General features: G+C 38.8%; 1 protein-coding gene across 1 annotated transcript in view; it reads right to left on the reverse strand.

The window, feature by feature from the left end:
* Positions 1-25,830, reverse strand: part of SV2C (synaptic vesicle glycoprotein 2C) — an 80,626-nt gene that overhangs the window by 38,232 nt on the left and 16,564 nt on the right. Inside the window, exons 2-3 of the mRNA XM_010005544.1 lie at positions 19,484-19,664; positions 6,249-6,400 (exon numbers count right to left, since the gene is read on the reverse strand). Coding sequence (XP_010003846.1) covers positions 6,249-6,400; positions 19,484-19,664 — 333 coding nt within the window. The remainder of the gene's footprint in view (positions 1-6,248; positions 6,401-19,483; positions 19,665-25,830) is intronic.

A 25,830-nucleotide genomic window follows, 5' to 3' on the forward strand; every position in this document is an offset into this window, starting at 1 on the left:
TTAAAGTCTCACAATAACAGCCATTTCTCTACTTACAAGCAGTTATGTTCAGATGTTAAACTAACACACCATTACAAAGCCTTTTCATGATCTATACTACCTCCCCTTGACAGAAATTTCAGTTCATTACTGTTTGTCTTATCATCAGTAAGAAGTTTATTCCTTTTCCTTTTGCAGATAATCGTGCTTTTCTTTTATTTGGCTTCTGCAAGATTAAAGAAGACATCACTGATGCACCTCACGCATGTTTAAATCATTGATGGCATCCTATTTCTGCAAGTTCCAACCTTGAATAAGGAAACTAAATAGCCATCGCATAACCAGGTTTTCTATTTTTAACTCACATTAATCAGGTGCTGATACACAAGGAACTGCAGTAAATCATCTCTTAATATATGACTACTGAAAACAGTTTCTTTCCCTGTTTTTTTGGGCATGGTCACTGCAGTTATGAAATCAGTCAAGTGGGGCTCTTTTTACTATAAATCATGTAAATGCATCCTCATCTTTTGATCGGATGGATCCACTTTATCAGAAATAGTAAAAGTCTCCTCTGGGGATGACAGCAAAGGAAGAGCAGAGGAACAAACTTGGTGATCCTTTCCCTAAGATGAAAACATGATTTGTAATACATTTATAAGCTGCTGGGCACCTTGCTGCTGAGGAAATTCTGGGAGCAGCTGATGAAATAGGCATAACTGAAATAAAGCTGTTATTCTGAGGCTCAGAGCCACCCCTAACACATATTTCAGACTTTAGAAGCACTTTAAGAACGATCTGAAATGCAGCTGTATCTGTAAAATTAACAACCACTTCTTTACAGCATCACCACCAACTTTGACACTGAGAAGCTCATAGATTTGAGGCGACAAATTGTATCTGAAGATGCTTTACTGGTTAGTATCTGTGCAATCTCAACAAAGTAATTAATAGTAGTTTTCTATAGACAAGCAATCATGATGTTAAGAGCTCAAATTTTCAAAGTACTCCATAATTTTCTACGCTCATCCAGGTACAATCCTGACCTAGATGTTGAGATATCAAATTTCATGGGTTACTGTGGGAAAAAAAAAAAAAAAAAAGTGTAGCCTATACTGGCTGCTACCAAAAAAAATCTGCCTTGTAGTCTTTCGTCTTACTAACAAAGCCTTTTATTAACCTTTCAATTCCTACAAAATAAATAAATAAATAAATAAATGATGACAAACAGGAAAAGCTCCATTTTTTCCTTATACTCTGTAAAACATATACCATGTAACATTTATGCACTGGAGAACAACTGTTTCACAGCATTCATCACAGAAGAGTGCAACCTTTTGACTCCACTTTGCTAATGCAATAAACTTTTATCTCCTCGTAATGGGAGGAGACCAGCAGCCTGGATTGAAGTCTCTGTACATCCACACTTACAGCTCCCACCACTTGGTAGGATCCAGTTCTGCTCATCAGAATTGCTGGAAGATGGATGGCTCCTAAGATCCTTCTGCTTTTATTGTTAATCAAATACTTGCCATGCCCTACAACCCCACTGATAGTACATCGCACTGCCATAGGATTTTTTTATCCCAGTATTGCTGCTGATATGTGCCACTGAGAAATCCTTCAGGCCAACAACAACAACAAAAAAAAGATAAAATAAGGGAATTAAAAGTTTCTTCTGATTCATTGCACCTGAGAAGTCTTAGTCCATCATATTCTCAGTTTAGCCTGCCACAGGCTGAGAGGTTAACTCCCCCATTAGCACTGCCTGGTGCTGTACATGGTCTGCATTTCACAGTGGGCCAGTAGGTCTCCATCTCCCCATCTGCTGCTGCATGCAGCTCTGCTTACCTCCTTGCCTATTCCACTACAGTGTAGTTCATGTTGGTTTCATACAGAAGGGCATATTTTTGCAGTTTTGAAGATATGCTTACCTTTTTTATTTCCAACAGGAGAACACAAGAGAAAAGCAAAGATGACAACTGAAAATACTACAGAAACTACTCTTGAGCCACCAGACAAAAAGGGGTTAAAAAAATCTTTTGATTGCCAGTAAAGTTAATTCCTTCAGAAGAAGTGACCCGCTTCAGCTCAACAATTTTGTGCTACAAATTGTGGAATGTTTTCCAGTCCACTTTGCAAGCCTCTTACTCAACAGAAAAATGGATTGCTAATCACAATTACACTTTGTTAGAAATAGAAGCCATTTATGGGCTCCTGTGACTATAAAAATACTTATTCACTTATGGAAAGCAGAATAAAGAACAGGCCAGGAGTCTCCAGTAGGCCCTCTGGTGAATTTAGTGAGCTTCTAAATTATTGAGGACAGGCTGTTGTTTCATGTCCCCTTAAAAGCCTCCAGAGATGGAGATTCTATAACTGCATTTGGCAGTTTATGCTAGTACTTTATTACATCTCTATTTAAAACTTAAGATGTTTCCTATCTAAACTAAATCCCAGTTTCTGTCATATAAACTCATTTAGAGATATTGGCAGGAGAAAAGTAAAAGGTGAAGATCTTCAGAGAAAAGTAGGAGCAAACTTCATTTACAATCCAGAAAATATAATTTAAAATTTCCAGTAGGAGACACAATAAAACCTTTTAAAAAAAGAAGGTACCATTAAGCTTTTAAATGTAATTCTTTGGAAGTCAAGTGTGGGCCCATTGATTGGACACTTCCGTGTCAGCATTTTTAAGTTCTGTGTTTCTAGAAAAAAAGTTGTTATCTTAAAAAAATTAAATAGTCAGAAAAAAAAATATTTAGTTTAGTAAAAATGCAGTGAGTGGAGTAGAAATATCATTTATAACTTTTTCTCTTTCAGTCACAGGATAAAATACCCATTGCTTGCAGATACAATGGAAAAATCTGCTTACACCAGAAACAGTTAAGCGATGTCTTTGTCTCAAATCATACTGTGGAGATTTGTTCACTAAAGCCATTTGACATGGTTGTCTCCTTTCTCCCCTGGTAAATAGCAGCGGGAGGGGGTACGGTTAAAGTCTGGTGAAAGCAACAGATTTCAACTGCAGCTTATGCTGTAGCAGCCTGGACACCTGCACCATTCTGTTCAATGCCCTGCAATCTAATTTCTTTTTGGCTGTGTGCTCTCCTTGTTCAGGAATAAGATTTATAAATCAATAAGGTTAATGTTTGCTTGCCATTAAGCAAAATACTTCAGGGAACATTTCAAATTTTGAAATGTTTTTCTGTAGCTTATTGAACCAGAAAAAGCTTTTATGCAGCATATAGGCAAAAAATAAAACTACATGGAATACCAAAACTGACAGGTTAAATACACAGAAATCTTTATCCATATTCCTCTGATTTTTAGTTTGGATACATGGTAAATAAAAATTGAGAATGATTTTTAAAATAACACTTGTATGGCAGGCAATATGTTTTTTTAGCAGAACTGATAATTCCATAACTTTATTTATTTATTTATTTATTACAAGCTAGAACAGTTTGGATAATTCTATTTTATTTCTTTCCTCAGACTAGTACATAAGCTTGGTGTAAAAAAAATTGTAATATTTGGATATAAATATCTGGATTTAAAACTGAAATTTCTCACTCTTAAGATTATTTGTCATTTGATAGTATTTGAACTAATCTACCTTGAAACATGATGCCAAATTTCAAGTTTCACTTGCAAAATTATTTATAAAATGGTAATTATCCTTCCTATCCAGCCAGGTCTAAGTAATGAGTAAAGCAATGTCTTTATAGCAATCTAATCTGGGTATTTGTTAATTGGCAGCAATTAGAAGCATTTGTCTGCAGATGTTTCTTCTAATAGCTTCTCTATGACCTGAATTCCCCTTCTTGAGACTCAGAACAAGTCTACATGCATTCTCAATTCTTAAACAAAAGCCAATAGCTATAGAATTCAAGAATCCCTGGGACAGGGATGCCTGTCTTCCAGATGATAGTAACCTTTCCGTATGTGGTCACTGCAGCACTACATCACACTGATTCCTAACTTAACAACATGCTGATGCCAAGTCAACTGTTAGTTTCCCTCTATTTTGAGTTTCAGAGCATAGAAACACAGGTTTCAGACACCCCTGTGCTACTTGAATGGAAAGAGAGGTAAACTGTTACATATAGAGAATGTAATCCTTGTTTTCTGACAGAAAGAGAGCTGAATGTTCAGCTGGTAAACTTGTACAGATACCTTCACTAGCTGCCTTGGGCTAGATAATGCATAAGGGCTGTGAACCTAGGAGTTTTTAAAGAGGCAGTACAAGTGAAAGGGATTCATTTGTAAAAGAGGGGGAAAAAACCTACAACATTATCCTACTTTGCTGGCCTGATGTTTTTCTATTTATTTAAGAATAATTCCACTATACTTAATGACAGTTTATTGCTTTCAACAGATACAACTTGATTCACTGCCACTGAGTAACTTCTGAGTTCAGCTCAGAAAAATCAACTGTTTACTCCTCCTCTGAGAAGCAGAGACCTCAGAAATCCCTACACTATAAACACGAGTCTTAGAAGTGTGTGGGCTGCTTTGTTTACAATTATGTTTTGCTTGCTTTTCAGTGGAGATGTAAATGGCAAGAAGTATTGGAAGTGATTTAGAGAAAAATCCATATCTTTGCTTGATTCTGGCAAAAATAATTCCATGGAAAACATGTAGAAAATGGTAAAGGAGAAAATGTCACCAGAAGAGCCTCCTCATGAACACAGATGATACAAAAGGGGCAGATCTCTGTGCTAGCATTCACCCAACCTGAAGTTTCCTAAAGATACTACAAGGACAGTGACTAACACTTAAGAATGCTCTCTTTTAAAATTGCTCTTTGCATTCTTTTGTTTTAAATGATGTTATAAATATTTTTGTAGAGAGATACAGAAAAAAATAATCAGTGCAGCATGGCTTTTTGTTGCTGACATTCTTCCACTGCTAAAGACAGGAGAAAATTTTTCACTCTAGTGCTGCTCCTTTGCAATAAGGAAGTGTATTATTAGTCATTGAGATATACTGCCATGTAACATTTTTAAAGCATCTCAGTTGAGTTATTTTTAAAATCTACAATGAAATCAGACAACTTATGTAAATCAGTCTGTCATAATGTTTGCATTTCCACTGAAAGATAAAAAAATAAAAATTCAGAGGAAAGCAAAAAGTACTTGGCATACAGAGCAATTTAATAATTGGACTTAAAAAAATAAAACAACCCACATTGCACCTTGTCAGCAAAAAATTCCACTCTTTGATTTTATTTCAAAGCCAAAAGCCAAGGTTGAAGACATAGATTCTAGTTGCGTATACTGGGCACTAAAATTAATTTTAATGCAACAGACTAGATATTTGATTAATCTGCATGATTATGATTTATTTCTGGACATTAATACTTGTTAAATGTTCCCATCACTTCAGGCAAACCTTAAGAAGTTGTCCTCTCTTCCATGATCCAACAGTGATAAACCTCATTGCTTGGCTAGAGAAAGCTGCTTTGGATGCCAGCCAGCTCACAATGCTGCTTTACTTGCCTTGAGGAGCATCAGGGAGAAGTGCTTGCAGAGGCTGATTTTTAGGAACCCCTGAGCAGTGTCAGCAACCCTGGAGACAGGTGAGCATTTAACTCTTCTAAAAGGCAAGCCCCAGAGATTAAGAATTGAATCTATACCTCCATACACAGGCAGTTCTTTCACAACATTGCTTATATTGCATGTGTGTATAACTTCAGCCATTGAAAACTTTCTGTCTTATTTGCCTTCATGCACCTCTATAGCATTTAAGTGCATTCTGATCAATTCTTCTATTTGTAGACCAGTAAAGAGATTTACAAGAATGAAGCATTCAACACTGCTTTATATTCACAACTAGTGCTGCAAACATGACAGTCTTCACTCTTCTTTCCCAAGACTCTCTGACATTTTATCACTGAATCAAGGAAACACAGCAAGCACAAATTTGACATACAGCAATTTAAAATTTGTTTTCTGTGGTGCAAGTCTCCACATCACATATTTTCTCCAGATTCAATAATAATGCAAATTATATTTTTATGGTCCAGCTTTTCAGTAGTATAAAGAATCTGACTAAACAAGTACTGGGTAGTTTTTGTAACTTTTAAGCTATTGTTTGTTATTTATAGTACAACCTATTCTCCTCACCAAAAGGAATCAGTATATTTCTTAACAGCAGTGTCACTATTTTGAGAACAGACATAAAGTCCCCTTTTCAAACCATACTTCAAGACCTTTACTTTCATACTAGAATAACTAAAAATCTCAAGGAGATGTTTTTCTTACCATAATGGGGAATTATTGCCCAAGCCATTGCAGAAGCATAGATGCCACCAATCATCCAAAACATACAGAGCCAGCTCAGGTGTTCTCCTCGTTTCTCCCGAGCAAGCACTTCCGAAAAATAGGAGAAGACGGTCGGCACAGCTCCACCGATCCTAAAAGGTGATAGAGATCATGCATTACAAGAGAAAGTAAGAGCTGGTAAAAATTTGAACAAGCCCATAGCTGCAGTCAGTCACTGAAAACCCAAACCACAAGCCGTTTTTCTGTCAAGAGTTTTTCTTCTCAAATTACACCATGTATTGAGGAACTCTTGAGGAAACTTTCACCAGTTTGGGTATAATTTTTGTCAAATATTTCCTGGAAGACTCTGTATACAATTTGTTGCATTCAGTGTTTCCAGGGGATTGTCAGTGTGTCAGCTGCTTCAACAGAAATGAGCACAAACTGTTGACTCTCACCATTACAGAAATCCTGAAACCATGACAGTCTACTTACAATTGTCAAAATACATTGCTTCCAACTGAAAATATTAGCTATTTCCCCAAAGAATAACACATATTTCTCTAAGTCTTATCTCCCATGCTCTACGTAATCAAGCAGTGACTAAACACCAACACTACTACTACATTTTATTTCATGCGTATTTTTGTAAAGATGTTCTGTGCAGTTGTTCTATGTAATTTGCTAAGCCCATGCTGTTTTATTACTTATTTTTTAAAATGAAAAGCCTATGCATTCATATAATACTTAATTTTTCAGATAGTAAAAGTAAACACTGTCTGAAGTTTTAGACAAAAGAAGTTCAACTTGGTGTTAAAGTTTTATGTAAAGTATTATGTATAATTATGAATATCACCTTCTGGATCATATTTTACTGTCTTTACCTCTTCATTACCAATACAACTTGTCATGTGTTCCACAACAGGACAAGTCCTTATGGATTTTCTTTTTCCTACTGAGGAAAATACCTGTGAAGCTTAAAGAGATATTCTCTTCTACCAGATTACATCCTTTAAAGCAGTGTCTTGAATGGTTTGAATTCTTAACTGAGTTTTGTCATAGCATGACAGCATATTTATGGGAGCAAAAAGAAGGAAGCTTGAAACAGATTAAAAGAAATATTAAGAAGAAAACCAGAAATGGTATTTTGCTCCTAAGACCATTTAATGCCATAGCAATACAGTTTATTTTTAGATGTCTTCAGGCATAGCGATGAATACTAGATGAAATACTGGATTGAGCTGTTATACTGTTTAGGAGTCTGCTGCTCTGTCACTTCCCTCTAGACAGCTCTTCATGAAGTATCACTGGTTAACTCTTAGTTTGCAATGAATGTTTCCCATAGTTGTGCTTGCTAGCTCTTACCCTCAGTCAGTTCTGCAAAGATTGATACCTCTGTGAATTCTTGTGACATATACAACTAAAAAGGGCTGCATCTAAGTTCTCTTGGGTGAAAAAACTAAAAGTCTTCACTAGTGACAGACAACAGCAGACATTGTCCCCAGGGGTTCTTCTGGAATCTAAGGGTAAGAAACGGTGGAAGGGGTATGGCCAAGGGTGTAATCACAGCTCATTTTGCTGTGATGGGGAAGCCCTGCTACCTCAGTGGTTCTATGGGCTCAGGGCTCTCCAGTTCCCAAAATATAAGTGGATTACAGCTACGTTTTCTTACCCGCCAGGGCTCAAGCACAGCTGTGAATTGCACTCCCATAATATTGCTCAAATATAGTCCCCATGGATCTAATTAGAGTTCATTGTCTAGTGTTGAAAATACACCAGCAGAACCAGAAACAACGTTTTCCTCTTTTCTCCCTAAACTGGAAAGTGCTGATGGGGAGTTACAGGTGCCCACTTTCAAGAACACCTAAATTAATAGATTGCTGGCAGCATGTGGGACAGTATGATTCACACAATAACATCCTATCTAAAGAGAATATTTTTTGGTAATAATTTTCTACGATTGCTTCAGCTCATTAAGAAAAATATGGAGAGTGGTAAATAAATATATATTTGGCAATTTTCCTGTTCTATTATGCAATCTGTTCTTCTAAATTTAAAATTTTCTTCATTTTGTATGTTCTTCATGAGGTACAGAATCTTCTCTTTGTTTTAAAATGCAGTTACTATGGTAGTAAATATAGTCTGAAACCATCTGTGCTATATAACACAATTTTTAATACATCACATATAACACTTTAATTGTTTTCCTATTGCAAAGTGCTTGAAAGCATTCTATATAAAGGGCTCATTTTAGGCTTATGAAATTCAAGACTCAACATACAATCATCTTAAAATCTCTCTTAAATTTCCTAGGCTGGAATTCTAATGAAGCACGGCTTGTGAAGAGTTTCCAATGGCTGAAAGAAGTAACACAGGTAGGTCATGCAACTGTTGGTGGGGTGATGGTTTAGGAAATAGGCGGATGCTACAAAAGGGAAGAACATACCTTATCTTAATGTCATAAAATGTACAGAGATCCTCACCAAATACAGCAAAAAATGCATCTCCTACCTGTCATCATGAACCAGTTGTATCATGGAGGATGGGATGCTGATGCTACTTTATCTTTTAAAACTGATCCAGGTGGCTTGACTCCTATGCTATGTCCTAAGAGTTCTCTAAGGCTACAGAACAAGTATTGTCTACTGACCAATTTAATAAGTCAATTTTTCTAACAAATAGACCTTTTAGACATGCAAAAGGAATTTTGGAGCCAACAGACTAAAACGCTTATTTAGAACATGCAAATAAGCAGAAAAAAAAATTGTTAATTAACTTTGAAAAAAACTCAGTATTTCTCTTTCATCTGATGTGATTTACATTTCCAGTGAGTACATCAACAGGTTAAGAAAAACTTAGCAGTCCAGACAGTATGTACTTATTGATCCAATAGTGAAAATAACTTGCTGACTGTCTAAAGGAGAAATAAAGGATATATTTTCATCATAGAGACAACAGCTGCTATTCCGAGTTGTAGGTCTTTTTTTCACAGCAACTGTGTAGTAAAGTGTGTTGTCCACTTCCCACCTTAAATATGCGAATGGAAAACCTACATCTCAGCTGGTCAAATTCTTTCTTCTGGCCTCACATAAGTGTGGAGTGATTCTGCCAGACCTCTTAGGATACCAGTACCTAAAAAAAGCTCTTCCTATGTCACAAAACCATTACAATGACTAAGAGACACTAATCAACAGCTGAATTGGGGGACAGAGGAGGTAGAGTGAGAGGAAAAATGGTGCTCTTTTGCTTTTATGCTGGACCATCTCAGTATGGCAGTAGCCATGCCTCTACTCCTTAAAACTTGCTACTGAATGCAGAGCAAGGAAAGCAGAAAGGGAAAGCAGGAAGAAACAACAATATGGAAACTCTGTAAACACTGTATGGACCTAGAGGACATTTTTAAGGAGCAAAGAAATTTTTGTTTGTCTCTTGCAGAAATTTTGATGTGTGCTTGGTACCACAGTCATTTGCTATTAGAGAATGTTTGTTTCATGTTTGTTCTGTGAAATTATTGGAGGGGGGAACCAAAAGGAGATTTAAGTGATGCACCCGATGACAGAAGGATTTTGTGAAACAAGCAGTAAGCTGAGGTACATTTGCATTTTCTTTATTACAAACAGAGATGATGAATGTCTGCTAATCTACCTTCAGAGCTGTGATTTGTCACAACAGATTTTGGCAACTGAACAGTGTGACAGCTGAAATAAAAACACTTCTGTGAGACATTCAGGAGCCTCTGGCTTTCAGATAGAAGCCTTTGTTTATTTGCAGATTTAGTAGCCAAAGGGACTTGAAATGCAAAAGCATATAAGGAATGGAGATAATTAGGAAAAAATCCCTTACAGAATATCAAACGCACAAAGCAGGATGCTGTTCTGAAATACCTTATCTTCTTCTCTTCCAATCTTGGACAACATCCAGATTGAAAAGACAGTGTTTGTGTGCAATGGCATTTTTAAGTTGTCACCTTGTTATTTGCAATTTGTTAAAAAGTGATAGAGATCAAAACACAGATTCTCTGTTGTTTTCCTTTCAAAATGGTCATTAGACCAAAGTCATTAAACCAAATTTTGCCATTAGCAAAGCATTTAAGGGTGAGAAGCCAGATTCATCCAATCATAGAATGGTTTGGGTTGGAAAGGGCTTTTAAAGGTCATCTAGCCTAACCCCCCTGAAGTGAGTAGGTACATCTTCAACTAGATCAGGTTGCTCAGAACCCCGTTCAACTTGGCCTTGAATACTCCCAGGGACTGGGGCATCTACCACCTCTCTGGGCAGCTTGTACCAGTGTTTCATCACCTTCATTGTAAAACATTTCCTCAGATTATCTAGTCTAAATCTACCCTCTTCCAAATTAAAACCACTACCCCTTGTCCTACTGCTACAGGCTGTACCGAAAAGTTTGTCATCTTTCTTATAGGCCTCTTAAGTCTGCAATAAGTTCTCCCTGGAGCCTTCTGTTCTCTAGGCTGAACACAAACTCTCTTCATAGAAGCCTGTCTTCATAGGAGAGGTGCTCCAGCCCTCTGATCCTTCTTGTGGCCCTCCTCTGGGCTTGTTTCAACAGGTCCATATCTTTCTTGTGCTGAGGACTCCAGATCTGGACATAGGACCAGAGGTAGGGTCTCACCAGAGCAACCTAGAGGGGAAGAATCACCTCCTTTGACCTGCTGGCCACCTTTCTTGTGATACAGCCCAGGATATAATTGACTTTCTGGGCTGTGAGAGAATTTTGCCAGCTCATGTCCAGCTTTTCATCACAGAATCGAATAATGGTTCAGGTTGGAAGGGACCTTTAAGATCATCTAGATCCAACCCCCTGCATGGGCAGGAACACCTTCCACTAGACCAGGTGACTCAAAGCCCTGTCCAACCTGGCCTTGAACACTTCTAGGAAGGGGGCATCTACCAGTATTCTGAAGTTCTCCTCAGGGCTGCTTGCAACCCCTTCATCTCCCAGCCTGTATTGATAGTGGAGATTTCCATAACTCATATGGAGGACCTTGCACTTGGACTTGTTGAACCTCATGAAGTTCACATGGGCCCACTTCTTGAGCTTGTCAAGATCCCTCTGGATGGCATCCCATCCCTCAGGCATTTAAACTGCACCTCTCAGCTTGGTGTCATCTGCACACTTGCTGATGGTGCACTCAGTCCCACTGCCTATTGCATTATTGAAGATATCAAACAGTACTGGTCCCAGTACAGCTTCCTGAGGGAAACCACCTGTCACCAGTCTCCATCTGGACATTGAGCTATTGACCAGTACCCTCTGAATGTGACCATCCAATCAATTCCTTATCCACTGAGCAGTCCACCCATCAAATCCATGTTACCCCAATTTAGAGAGAAGAATGTTGTGGGGGAACTGTGTCAAAGGCCTTACAGAACTCCAGATAAATGACATCCATATCTCCTTCCTTGTCCACTGATATAGTCACTCCATCACAGAAGGCAACCAGGTTGTTCAGGCAGGACTTGCCCCTGGTGAAGCCGTGTTGGTTGTCTTGAATCACCTCTCTGTCTGTCACATGCCTTAGCATAGCTTCTAGGAGGATCTGTTCCATGATCTTGCCAGGCACAGAGGTGAGGCTGACAGGTTGTTAGTTCCCAGTGTCCTCCTTTCTGCCCTTTTAAAAAATGGGTGCAATTTTTCCATTTTTCCAGTCACAAGGCACTTCCCTTCACTGCCAGGATTTTCAAATACCTTGTCAAATGGCTTGGCGACTATGTCAGCTAATTCTCTCAGGATTCTGGGATGCATCTCCTCAGGTCCCTTAGACTTATGTATGCTCAGGTTCTTCAGATGGTCATAAACCTTACAGAGGGTGGGACTTTGCTCCCCAGGTCCCTGTCTTGTGGTCTATCCACTTCAGAGGTGTGGGAGGAGTGATAGCTGGCCAACACTGAGATGAAAAAGTTCTTGAGCATCTCAGCATTCTCCACATCTGTCATTACCAGTCTGCCAGCCTTAGCCATAAGGCTGGGACCATTTTCTTTGACCTTTGTTTTCTGGTTGACATACCGGTAGAAGCTCCTTATTACTTTTGCACTGCTTGTCAGGCTCAGCTCCATCTGTGCCTTGGTCTTCCTGATCTCATCCCTACACAACCAGGCAGTGTCCCTATACTCTTCCCAGGACACCAGTCCGTGCTTCCACTGCCTTTGCATTTCCTTCTTGTCCTTTAGTTTGACCAACAGGTCTCAACTCAGCCATGCTGATCTTCACTGTGAGCAGTGAAGAACTTGTGGGTGATGTGACAGCTGGAGGCCATCTCAGTCATAGCAAGCATTCTCAGATTTCAGTGAAGTGAGAAGGGAATTTAGCAGAACTGGTACCTTGGATTTCCAAAGGACAGATTTTGGCCTGTTCAGTAAGACTGGTTTTTGTGCAGGTACCCAGTAACTCCTCTCTGACAGAAAGAGGGAGCAGAGTGAAGCCCCCATAACCTAAGGGGTAGGTCAGCAACCTACTACAACACAAGTCTACATACACAAATCTACGGGGTCAGGTGGGATCTACCCAAAGGTATTGAGGGATCTGGCAGAAGTGCTCACCAAGATACTTTCCATCATTTTTCAGCAGTCTTGGCTAACTGGAGAGTTGGGTTCTGCACTTGGTTTACAATGCAATGCTACAGGCTTGGGGAAGAGTGGCTGCAAAGCTGCCCAGAGGAAAAGGATATGGGGGTGTTGACTAACAGCTGGCTGATTATGAGTCATCAGTGTGACTAGGTGGCCAACAAAGTGAATTATGTCCTGGCTTGTATTGGGAACAGTGTGGCCAGTGGGACTAGGGAAGTGGTTGTACCCCTGCACTCAGCACTGGTGAGGCTGCACCTTGCGCACTGTTCAGTTCTGGGCCCCTCCCTACAAGAAGGATATTGAGGTGCTGGAGTGAGTCCAGAGGAGGGCAATGAAGCTGGTGAAGGCTCTGGAGAACAAATCTTATGAGAAGCATCTGAGGGAACTGAGGTGTTTAGTCTGGAGAAAGGGAGGCAGAGGGGAAACGGTAAAACTTTCTGCAACTACCTGAAAGGAGTTTGTAACCATGGGGGTGTTGGTCTCTTCTCCCAAGTAAGAAGCAATAGAAACAGTGGAAATGGCTTCAAGTTATAGAGGGGAGGTTTAGATTGGGTGTTAGGAAAAATTTCTTCACCAAAAAGGTTGTCAGGCACTGGAACAGGCTCCCCAGGGAAGTGTTTTAGTCACCATCCCTGGAGGTATTTAAAAGATGTGTAGATGTGGTGCTTAGGGACATGGTTTAGTGATGGAGTTGGTAGTGTTAGGCTAACAGTTGTCCTTTCAAACCTGTATGTTCCTATGATTCTATACTTTTTATTGTTTTCTATCATATAGGCTCTATACCTTATTTATATGTTTCACTTTTCTAGTCTTTCTCTCAATTTTGTACAATCTTATTTTCCCATCCTGAATGCCACACCTCACAACAAAACTGTCCTCTTCTCCTAACAGTCTTAGGAAGAATCACTTCTCTTCCAGGTATCCCAGGTTTACATTAGTCAACCTTTATCTAGTGGCAAGGGATGGATCAAAGCTTTTTGGAAAGCTCAAACTTTGCCAGCTGCTTCCTTGGCTTGACTGAGAAGCCTGTCTACAGTTTTGGCAGACACCATCAGCTTTGAAGCCAGTCACCTGCAGAGCTATTCATTACCTCACAGTGTAAAATCACAGATAGCCATTGGTGGGAGACAGCTAGGAGCTGGAGAGGAATTAGAGGGGGTGGGATTACAACCTTCTGAGGGTGTGAGGACACGAGTTATTTCATGAGAAAGAAGTGGAGCAAGTGGGTATGAAGAGGTAGAAGATAAATATGACATAATACAAAACAGTGAAGACACACTAATGCAAAAGCAGCTGGGTGGTCTAGATCTGAACATTTTTACAGTTGTTATGAATACAGACTACTTGCAAGTCTTTCCTGTCTTGGCCATTAAGAGAAGAGGGACATAAAAGACTGAGAACTTCTTGTCACTACCCATGATACACAAAAGTGCTGGCAAAAATCAGAGTGGGTGGATTTGCACAGGCAATCACCTAAAAACTGCTAGTTACAGAAACTTCTTCCACAGTTTTGGTTTTTTTCTAACTGTATAATGAGCTTAGTTTGGTAGATCCCAGTAATGTGGAAGGAGCATGGCAGGTAGCTGTAGAGATATTTTCTGAGGAAGGGCTAAGAACGCTGTCTGATGTTGCATCTCAGATTTAATGAAGTATAGTCTAAAGTCTTCTGGAAAAGAAACAGCGTACAACAGTATATCAAGAGAGAGGCTCATTCACAAGGGGCGAAGGGCAGGAAAATGACTTCTTAATAGCTTTCAGTGACAAAAACTAACCACATCCAAACTGAATTTCCTAATATTTCTGTTGATTTGGAGAAGCAATTTGGCCAAACTGCTAATTTTTGCAAATTAAAATAAATTACTGTAGTTTGAACATAGTGTCTGGTTTGTAAAATAGGACACAACTACTTAGCATTTTTTACTTCGCTCATTTGCTTCATCTGGGAGCAAACATACAAGGTTGTCTGAAGAATTTCTAAACCACAATTTATCTCAGGAAATTTATTTCAGCTAGTTTTTACTGCAATAAAACTCTGATTATATCTAGAAGCCATATTTAGTGTGGATAAGCATGATAAATTTTGCAAATTGTATAATCTTTGGTTATTTCAAAGCAACCAGTACAAAATTTGCTGGGAGAATACAAATATAGAGAGAACATTAAAACAATTTATTTTAAAATTCGTTGTTGTACTTGGAAAAACTGCATCTAAAATTACCTGAAAGTATGAAAAATAGTAGACTAACAGCTTTGTACTAAAAATACAAGATTTTTGTATAATAGAGGTTAGATAAAACTCTTTAGCTTAGAATACTACTTCACAGTGACAGTGTTGTATAGGCAACCACTCCAGTACCATTCAAGTTAGCAGTGATGTTATGAATCATGTTCTGGTATTAGACAAACCTTCTTTTGATGATTTCAAAGACAGATCTATGAAGCTGCCTTTTGATGCTAAATCTTTGCACATTCTCCCAATGGCTAAGGATGAATGCAGCTCACCGTTTCTTGTCCAGCTTTTTTGACTTTGTAGGAAAACATGTCTAAAGCCTCCCTAGACCTTTATCAGACTTTAGGATTAAATTTCCTCTCAAGTTTTGATTCTATATTAATCAATGGAAGAATCAGAGTTATTATACTATTTCCTATAAAAGGAAATAATTTTGGAGATTGTCCATCATGTCTTTATTCTTTTCAGTAGCGTAAGTTCACCTTTCAGACTTTCATATCCCTCAATGCCCTTTGCTCAGTAATATCTTAATATTATCTATAATGTTTTGTATTCCAAACCACATTTTTGCATGCAAAATTTTTACTAGGTTTAGGTTTTTCAGATATAAAAAATAATAATTTGATGGGATTTTTTTTGCCTGAGCAGTATACTTCATAAACCACATTTTGATTGCAAGAGAATCTGAGAAGAATCTTTTTCATAGTACTTTTTAGAAATAAAATCTTCTGTCAGATTCTGATTTTATTTTTGATGCTTCTTAATCTGATTTTATATTATCTAGAAGGTAACAGACCAGTCTAAACTCTATACATATAAATTATTTTATATCTTTTACATACTTCTTAATATTTTATTGACTTTTAATTACATTAAATTGTTCAGATAACTCTCTGACTGTCCTGGTTTGAGCCAGGATGAAGCCAATTTTCCTTTTACTGATTTTTTTTTTTTTGTTCAGTAAACTCTCTTTTAACTAGTAGCTGAGTGTTCCAGCTAGGAACAATAACAAACAGTGGAATGTTTTTCTAACTGCTGGGTCTTCAAGGTCACACCTTCACTCTGCCAGCTCAGACACTACGGGGAGATCTATGACCCCCCCGTAGGAGGCTGAGTTAGACAGACAGCAAAACTGGCCAGAGATATTCCATTCCATATATCTATGTAAGCTCAGAGGAAGGTCAGAGATCAGAGAAGACAACTTCCTTCCTGCTTCTTCTTCCCTTCTCTTCCATCTATGGCTGGTGTCCAGGGAGGATTCCGTCCATCCATCACCATTGACCCCCGGGCTCAAGCTCTCCTGACCGTCATCACTCTGTGCTCTCTCCAGCAGCTCTGGGATTTTTTGGGACTGTTTGCAGCTCAGGAGATGCTCTGGGAGTTGCTGGGGGAAGGGGGAGGCGAGAGACTTCTGCATATTCCCTAAACACATTTGTATAGAATTGTACATATTTTCTTTTATCATTGGTATTTAATTAAAGCTGTGTAGTTTAGTTTTCAATCCAGCCAAGTCTCTCTGTTTTTCTCTTTCTCCTTCCCTACCTGGTTGGGGGCAGGAGGGGACCAAGAGCATTGTTGACGGACCTGAGTCAAAGGGTGACACTGACACTTCAGAAAGCTCTTCTCCAATGTGGGTAACAATACTGTTTTGCCTTTAAAACATATATTTCAGGTTTTTGCTTGAAATTATTCTTGAATAATTATTCTTTATAAATTATTCTTGAAATTATTCTTATTTGGCATTTGGGGTCTTTGATTTACAGGAAATTACAGGAACAAAGCCTCCTCCCTTGATAACAGAGGAATACATTCAGTATACACTAAGAAAGGAGATCTGACATCTACTATCTAAAGACAGGACATCTAAAATGAAGAGAAGTTATAAGGAGAAATTAAGTTGAATTTCTATTCCCATTCAGTTGACACAACTTCTTGTTCATTAGAGCAAGATGTGGGATGTAGTGAAGAATGCAATACATGTTAAAGATTTCATTCAAACCAGATTTAGTGTCATGCTGCAAGAAGATACGGCTTCAAAGCTGGCATAAACATCTGGGAGTACTTCAGTAAGTAATACCAAAAAAATTTGCCTTCTTGCACAGCAGCTGATGCAAAGTATCTGGAAACTCAGAACTGTAAGATGTATGCTCTGACAGCGGGTATATTTGTGCCCAGCTGTTTAAATGTGAAAAGAACTTACTTTGCTGCCTCTGCAGCTGGAATATTCCAGTCTCTCCCTTCTTTCAAGGTGCTTGACATGATATATCTCTTGCTGTTACAACTGCTCTCAAATACCATCCTGAATATGGCTCTCAAGTGAAAAGTAAGCATTCTCCAAGAGCATTCTAGCAGATGAAAAAGAAATGCTCCAAACATGCGAAGTCTGGCAAAAAATCTGCATTATGGCAGGCAAAGAGGGAGAACAGAAACAGGAAGGGCTTTCCTCCATCTTGAGGGTATGAAACACAGATTCAGTTCTGGAAACCTGTGACTTATAAGATGCAACTCCGATACCAGCTGAAGGAGGTTATTCTGAAGAGAAATCTGGTCTTTGAAGTAAACAGCGAACATGAGGCAGCCATGAATCTTTCTCTGCAGTAATTGCTATGAGGAATGGCTCTGCGGCTCATGTTGTCTTCTGAGGTGTTTTTTTTTGTTGGTGGTTGGGATTTTTTGGGGGGAGGATTTTAAAAAGTAGCACTTGGTAGCATATTGTCTATGATCTATTCATGCAGCTCTCAAAGATGACGTAAGCAGACTTTGGACACAGTGGGAACCCACACGCAGATATAAGATACAGATATAAAGGACTTACTCCTTCAAAGACGTTTTAGTCATAGCTGGGTACATCATAGTACGTGCTTCCCAGTCCCAGACATATATCCATCGTGAGTAAAGCATTGTACATTACTGGAAAAGCTACTGCTACAGGTGGGGAGGAGACCCTGCAGGCAAGTTTGTCATGAGGCATGACAAATAGGTCTTTTGCTGTAGGCCCCAAGAGAGACAATCTGAGTGAAAGCCAACAATGTCATAAACCTGTCTGCCAAAAGACAAACCTTTGTGGCACAACAGTCCAGTGCTACCCTCAAGAACTGGGCATGCTAAGCAGAAGCACAACAAGCTTCTGGACTTAGACAGGATCACAGAAGAGTGAGTGTAATGCAATGTGATCTATGTTTCTCTATGGAGAGATGAAACATAACACCTAAAACTGATAGTAACTTTTGAGAGGAAAAATATGTAAAGAAGCAGAATGGGATTTTTTTGGTTGGTTGGTTGGTTCGCTGGGGTTGATTTGTTTGTTTGTTCATTTGTTTATTTGTTTTGTTTTGTTTTGTTTTAAGAATTAGAACAGTTGACATTTCCTCTAGCTCTCTTTATGTACTATCTGAGAACTAATTGACAAACTACGGAGATTCCTCACATCTCCCTACCTCTCTTTGCCCTTCTAGCCCCCTTCGTAAATTAGTTTAACATTACTTAGTTTTATGGTAATCTCTTTTTTGTTTTGGTGTCTAGCCCTATCCTTCTTCAGACCAGTTCAAGGGGGTTGTAAAACCACAAACATTACACAACAGTGTCAGGGCATTGACAAGCAGTGGACTTTGTGTGTGTGACACTAAGACAATGCATACTGGGGTCTCACCAGCTCTTGTCTGTTTAGCATCCTAGGGATTGATTGATAGTGGCCTGAAATGGAATTGTAATTGGGAGTTTTGATCTGAATCAATTACCGAAAGTGCTAAACTAACCATTCTGCAGAACAGAGTTTTGATTATCCAAGAGTACAGTGAAAGTAGAAGCTTTCTCGTATTAACTTACTTGTGTATCTCAATCTCTGTTCATTTACATTGAAAAGTATAAACTTAATAGACCATTATCAATATCTTAAACTTTTCCCAAAACTAAGAAGGTATTTAAATGAAAACTAAAGCAAACACAGGGCCATGAGAGAGCTGTAACATTTAGCACACTCTACAGCCCTGTTTTAAATTTTACAATCTTTATGATATTGCTATTATAAACAATATTATGCACACAAAGACTTCAGAAACTTTACAAATATTACTGGAATTCTGCAGTATACCTGTGAGGAGAGTACTATTTTGCTGACTGAACAAGCAATATATAAAGAAGCTGAGGCAGAAAAGAGTTAAGCAAGTTGATAAATTTCACTAAGCAAGTCTGTTGCAAAATAAGATCAGAACTCATTCTCACAATTTGCAGTCTTTATCTTTCCCCTAAAGTCATGATTTTTCACCTTCAGGTTGTTACTTGGGAAGGTAGAAGCTATTTTGTTTAATTCTCTACCCCCTGACACAGACTATATTTCTACATTAAATAACATGCTTTTGCAAACAAGCAAATGTTATTTACATACAGATTTGTGGAAATTAACAAAACCAGAGGAGCTTACCCAAATCCAGAAAACAAGCGACAGAAGAGGAAGAAGCCATAGCCCTGGACAAATGATGAAAGGAAGGCAAAGAATCCATTGACAGACATGCATATCAGGAGTGACTGTCTCCTTCCCACCTTGTCTGCCAAGCCTCCCCAGAAGAATGCCCCCACCATCATCCCAAGGTACACTATGCTACCTGCAACACACACACAAAAAAGAAAATTGCTTTGTGAGCTACATAACTCATCACAATGGATCATACTACTGTATTTGCAAAACAATGAGAGGTTATTTTCTTCTTTCTCAGTGAATAGAAATTACATGCATAGTTTTACAAATGTACCTAGGGAAAACAGATTTCCTACTGTGTCTTCGTCATCTGTTCCCAAACATGGCAAAGCTTAATATAACTATTAAACAAGGTGCCCCTAGCCAAAACAATTAAAATACAGGCAAATAAGACTGAATGGGAGAAAGAATGCCATTATTTCCTCAGTAATAAACTGCACTTATGCTAAATACTGCAAAAATTGTAACTTCCCCTACATAAACAAGTTGTCTGAACAATTGTAGAATATAAGCAGTCCTGCTGGGGATTAATTACTGGGTGTAAAATGTGTTAAGTCTAAGTCTAAACAGACAGTTTCCATTTCAGATACATAGAATCAAAAATGTCCAACTTGATTGGTTTTTTTTTCCTTCTTTCTGCTTCAGTGTACTGCTTTATTCAAAAAAGGATTGTCCTGTACACAGAATAGTACTGGAATGCTTCGGTTTGTTCTTTTTTCTTTTTCCCAAAAGATTTTTTAACTGATACATTACAATTTAGCTACTTATATTAAAATGAGATAGAGAAAAATATTTTGGGATTATTTATTTTAATGTTAATGATGTTTTCAATGTAAAGTCCTTTCCCACAGAAAGATAAGCTGAAATACTTGATACTAACCATTCACATTTTAGTGTATTGTCCATCATTTCCATTCCAGGGACAAACCTTCTGTAGGACATTTGGCAAATATGCACAACACACTGAGCAGACACAGTGTGAACAAAAATTAGTTCCCAAGCTTTGGACAGAAACAACCAGATTTGTATTTTATTGGATAGAGGTAATTCTTTTTCAACCTACTTTCTTACTGAACTTCCTGGATTGGGTTTTATCTACCTAGCAATTGCTATAAAGTACCTGGAAGCAGCTAAAATAGAAAAACAGAATCATAGAATGTATTGGGTTGGAAGGGACCTGTAAAGATCATCTAGTTCAAGCCCCCTACAATAAGCAAGGACATCTCCAAGTAGAACAAATTGATCAGAGCCACATCAAGCCAAGCAATCCTTGTCCTGTGTCTCTTTTCCATCAGCTACAAGAGCAGAAAAGTGTCCCAGCAACTCTGCTGGGCTTTAATTGCTGTTGTGTAAAATTCTGGTCTCCAAAAGAATCATTTCTGCCCTGCAGAAATTAGTTGGAAGGGAAAGAAGTGTAAAAATATACAAACACCTTTAAAAGCCTCAGCTTGGTTAACTCCATGTTAAAATAGAGGTCACTCATCTGTATTTCCATGCTTGAAATTACAGATGTTAACATTTGAAGACGAGACATCTGCAGGAGCCTCATCCACAACACAATGTCCCTGCTCTCCCTCATGCTTTGTACAGTTTCCACTGCTGCTTCTTTATGAGACGTCATTGTAAAACATTTGATAGAGCATACATTGTGTTAAATGTGTATTAGCAAGATAGTTATACTTTGTTGAGATGAGCATGCTGATTTTAGCAGTGTCTCTTACCATTGATCATGACCAATATCAGCAAATCAGTCTTTTATGCAGCTGCCTTTTTAGCTAGCATAAAAAAAACTCCAGAGTATTTTTAGACTTAATGTCTTCTCCATGAGTCACTCAGGACAGTATGACAGAACCACTGCTGCTCATGACAGAAGCATTAACTATCTCTTTAGCTAATCAAGAGCAATAAGCTCCTTAAGAAAAACAACTAAATGTCTTTTGAAAACAACTTTTGTCAATAGACATTTTCTAGCTATTACTGAGGTCTTAATCTTTAATCAAAGGGTATTCATGAGAATGTAGGTAAATACTGAATTTGCAGAATTACTGATAAATATCTTCTCTTTCCTCTTAGACCAGGAAGGACACAGACACTACAATATTCTTATTGATTTAGAGGTGTTTAGCAATATTGGGTAGTTCCTTCATTCTAAACAGAAATTTTTGTTCCAATAGTTGAGGTCTTGCTGATAATGCACATGCAGCCCATTCATTTTCTGGTCCAAAAGAGACCACTCCTGTGGGCAAGATTACTCTATCACACTGCAGGTAGACGAGTACTAACCAGCAGTCTGGAAACTCCACCCAGCAGAGCTGGCCCTTGCTTAGTAATATTGTTTGAAAGAACTTAGCAAAATAGTTCAACAGGTGCATTGTCAGCAGACTGATTTCAAAAAGGCAAGTAAAATGGTTAATCTTTACTCTAAAAATGAAATTCCTTATATTTTTTCATACATAAACATTGTTGGTATTTCCCAATCAACATTAATATTAGAAATACTCAGAGAAGGTAAATCAAATAGTTTTGTATTTCTTTATATAGATATTTTTAACATAATAATATACTCATAATTTTACTATATAACTACTTCCCTTGTGAATCACAGAAGTATCAAAACATTATGAACAATGAAAGAATAAAGTGTCAAAGTCTTGAGAGTTTTAAAAAGTTAACCTTTGTTTTTTGATAACAAGTCCTTTGGTCATTGTACTGTGCCTTGGCCTCTCATACCCAATTATTTCTCCTGATGAGCATTCAAAAGATGCTGTTAAAAATAATATTCTCCTCTTATCAATAAACTGTCAGAAATAAGCTGCTGCCTGAGCTGCACCATGAGCTTATTACTTTCTCATTATATTAACTTTGATTTATTTCCTAATTGCTTTGCAGACCCTTCATAACTCTTCTTTCCCAACAAAGACCTGTATCCCTTCCATCCTGAATGTATTGCAGCTACCAATTATACCTGTTTCAGTGTATTTTCATGTCCTTCTTTTTTTTTTCACATTTTTCACAGAACACAATCCTGCCTGCAGCCCACAAGGGAAGTCCCCTTCCTCTCAGTTTTCAAATTATTCCTTAAGTCCTTTCCCTTCTGCAGCAATGTTCACAAAAAAACATATAACTGACAAATGGCAAAGGATAACTCTATAAACAGTTAAATAACTGAACAACCACCTAACAAATGCAAGTAAAAAATAGCATCAAATTATTTCAATTTTCATCCCTTCTTTTCCAACCCTTGTAGCTCTTGTTTATTACATCACGGATATGAGACTTCCTGATGGTTGGCTTTTGCTTTAACACACTTAATATAAATTAGATATAAAACCAGCCCAAAGCTGTTTTCTTCCTGTTGTGTTGTTCAGGTTATTTGTCTGAGCAAGGAATGCATCTTCTACCACTGAAAAAAGTACTATTTTTTTAAAAAAACGAAAACTCTAAAAATAAGATTATAATATTATTTTTATTTTGGAAAGTGAGATTATAAATGTGTTCCTAAGATAGCTCCAAGAGGAGAAAAACTCCTTTCATAAGAATTATATTAGACTTCAATCAGTGTTTTATTTATTTGTACTATGATCTTCCCATATGTTATTGTTTAGATTATAATAATTCATAGTGAAGAATTCCAATGCCTATAAGTAATATAATGAACAGGAATATCCAAATTTTTCTCCTTTAACCCTGATAAACAGTATATTCACAGTCTAAAGATGATGATCTTTCAGAACCATAATTATAATCTGTTATTAGTTTATTTGATCACAAAGGACTTCAAAAAGAATTGTAACCCTTGCAGCAAATAACTTCAGTAAAACATAATGTCTATTTAATTATCTGTTTAGAATAGGAGGTAATTAAAGCAAACACTTTTTCATTAGTGTTTGCTAAGACAACAAATATATGGAAACTGTAGTAACTCCAGAACTGGTAGAAGAATTCAGCTTTCTGAAGCTGCTGTCTTTGGATGTCTAAAACCATCCATGTAGTCAGAATACTAGATCTTCAGTTCTAATTTGTTATGACATTCACCTCCTCAGAGGTTCTAACACTCCCAACATTCTTACATAAAGAACTTCCATGAACTAATATTCTTCCATAACAAGTATTTACTCTTTTATCTAAACAGTGCTTGAAGCTGGGGAACAGCAAGCTCTATATTGATGGAATGGTAAGTTTTAAAGGCGGATATCTAAGTGGTTAAAGGGGTAAAACATCAATTGTTCAGCTATCTGAAAAAGTTGATTGGGACTGTTTTCCAACAAACATGTGAGCCAGCCACCATATTAACTAAAATTACAATTTTACATTATTCTGTGCAAGACTTCTCAAGACATGCATTTCATTGGCAGGTGCCAGGGGGCGTGTTTAAGAATCGTGGCAAAATTTAAAAGCAGCCTCTCAGCAGCTCCCTCAGGGCAGCGGCAGCGCGGGGCGGAGCGCGGCACCGGCACCGGCACCAATGCCAACGCCAAACACCAATGCCAACAACAGCACCAACACCAGCACCGGCAGCGGCCATCGCAGAAAGCAGCCCGAGCCAGGTTAGTGGGTTGGCACAAGCCATTCAGTGTGGGTGTGCGTGAGGGTACACTAGGAGCAGCAAACAGAGGCTGCTTCCTTTTAGCTAGACAGACCATCATGGTCACAGCACTACCAAAAGCCACAGTGAGAAAGAATGTGGGAACTCAGACTGAGCTTTTGTGCAGACACGAGGCCGTGCAGGGCTGGGGCTGCAGTGAATGCCCGAGCCTGGCACTGGTACCAGAGGGAGCCAATGACACAGCTTGTGTGTGATATGAGCAAGGACATGATCTGCTCAGGCAGGTGGTTGAACTGAGGGAGGAGGTAGAAAGGTTAAGAAACATCATTGAAAGTGAAATAGATTGGTGAAGCCACACCCTGAGGCAAGGGCAGAAGGAAGAAGTTCTTAAACAAGTGATGGATCCTCTCCCCTCCCATCATCAGACAGAAGGAGGGAACTCACAGGACAGGAAGGAATGGAGGGAGGTTCCTCCTCGGAGAGACAAATGAAAACCCTCATAGCCCCTCCCCACCCTCCCTGTTGCCCTTGAAAAATAGGTATGAGGCTTTGGAATTTCAGGGCCAGGCACATGAAGAGGGAGAGGTAGATCCATCTGGTGAGTCATCTACAGCTTGTCACTCACCCCCACGCCTTAAGGCTTCCTCAACTAAAAAGAAAAGGAGAGTAATTGTGGTGGGTGACTCCCTTCTGAGGGGAACAGAAGGGCCCCTTTGTCGACTAGACCCATCCCAAGGGGAAGTCTGCTGCCTCCCTGGGGCTCAGATTAGAGATGTTAAAAGGAAACTCTCTGATCTGGTGCAGTCCTCTGACTACTATGAAAGTGATGAAATTGTTACAAGAAGTCCAAGGGCAATGAACAGAGACTTCAGGGCCCTGGCACAGCTGGTTAGGGGGTCTGGAGCATGGGTAGTGTTTGTCCCTATATCTGTTGCAAGAAAGGTTGAAGAGATAAACAGGAAGAGTCTGCAGATCAATGCATGGGTATGTGACTGGTCCCAAAGGCAGGGCTTTGAGGTTTTTGATCATGGGATGCTATATGAGACACCTGGCCTGCTGGTGGCAGGTGGGATGCCCTGTCCCAGAGGGGCAAAAGGCTTTTGGGGCAGGAGTTAGCAGGGCTCATTGACAGGGCTTTAAACTAGATATGAAGGGGGAAAGGGACATAACTGGACCTGTTAAGGTCAAGCCCAAGAGAAACATTCCAGGGCTTGAAGGATAGTGGACTAGGGAGAATTCTCACTCTGTCATCTCATTTGAGAGAAAGGATAGGTGTTTAGAAACCATGGAAGCATCTGAGAATGGTCTGGTAGGAAATGGAGCCCACAGTGGAAAAAAGGTGTTGGAATCATAAGCTCATCTGAAGTGCATCTATACCAATGCACACAGTACAAGCAACAAAGAGGGGGAGCTTGAAGCCATGATGCACCAGGAAGACTATGACATAGTAGCTATCACAGAAACGTGGTGGGATGCTTCACACTGCTGGAGTGCAACAATCAATGTCTACAAGCTCTTCAGGAGGGATAGAAAGGGAAGGAGAGGGGGTGGAGTAGCCCTGTATGTTGGAGAATACTGTGAGAGTTTGAAAATCGAGTACAGGCATGATGAGGTTGAGAGTGTTTGGATTAGGTTAAGGGCCAATAAAGCTGATATCACTGTGCGAATCTGCTATAGACCTCCCAACCAAAGCAGTGAGGTGGATGAAGCTTTCTATAAGCAGCTGGGAGAAATATCTGTTACTTGC

This window comes from Chaetura pelagica, unplaced genomic scaffold, assembly GCF_000747805.2.
Source record: "Chaetura pelagica isolate M959 unplaced genomic scaffold, ChaPel_1.0 scaffold169, whole genome shotgun sequence".
Classification (NCBI taxonomy): domain Eukaryota; kingdom Metazoa; phylum Chordata; class Aves; order Apodiformes; family Apodidae; genus Chaetura; species Chaetura pelagica.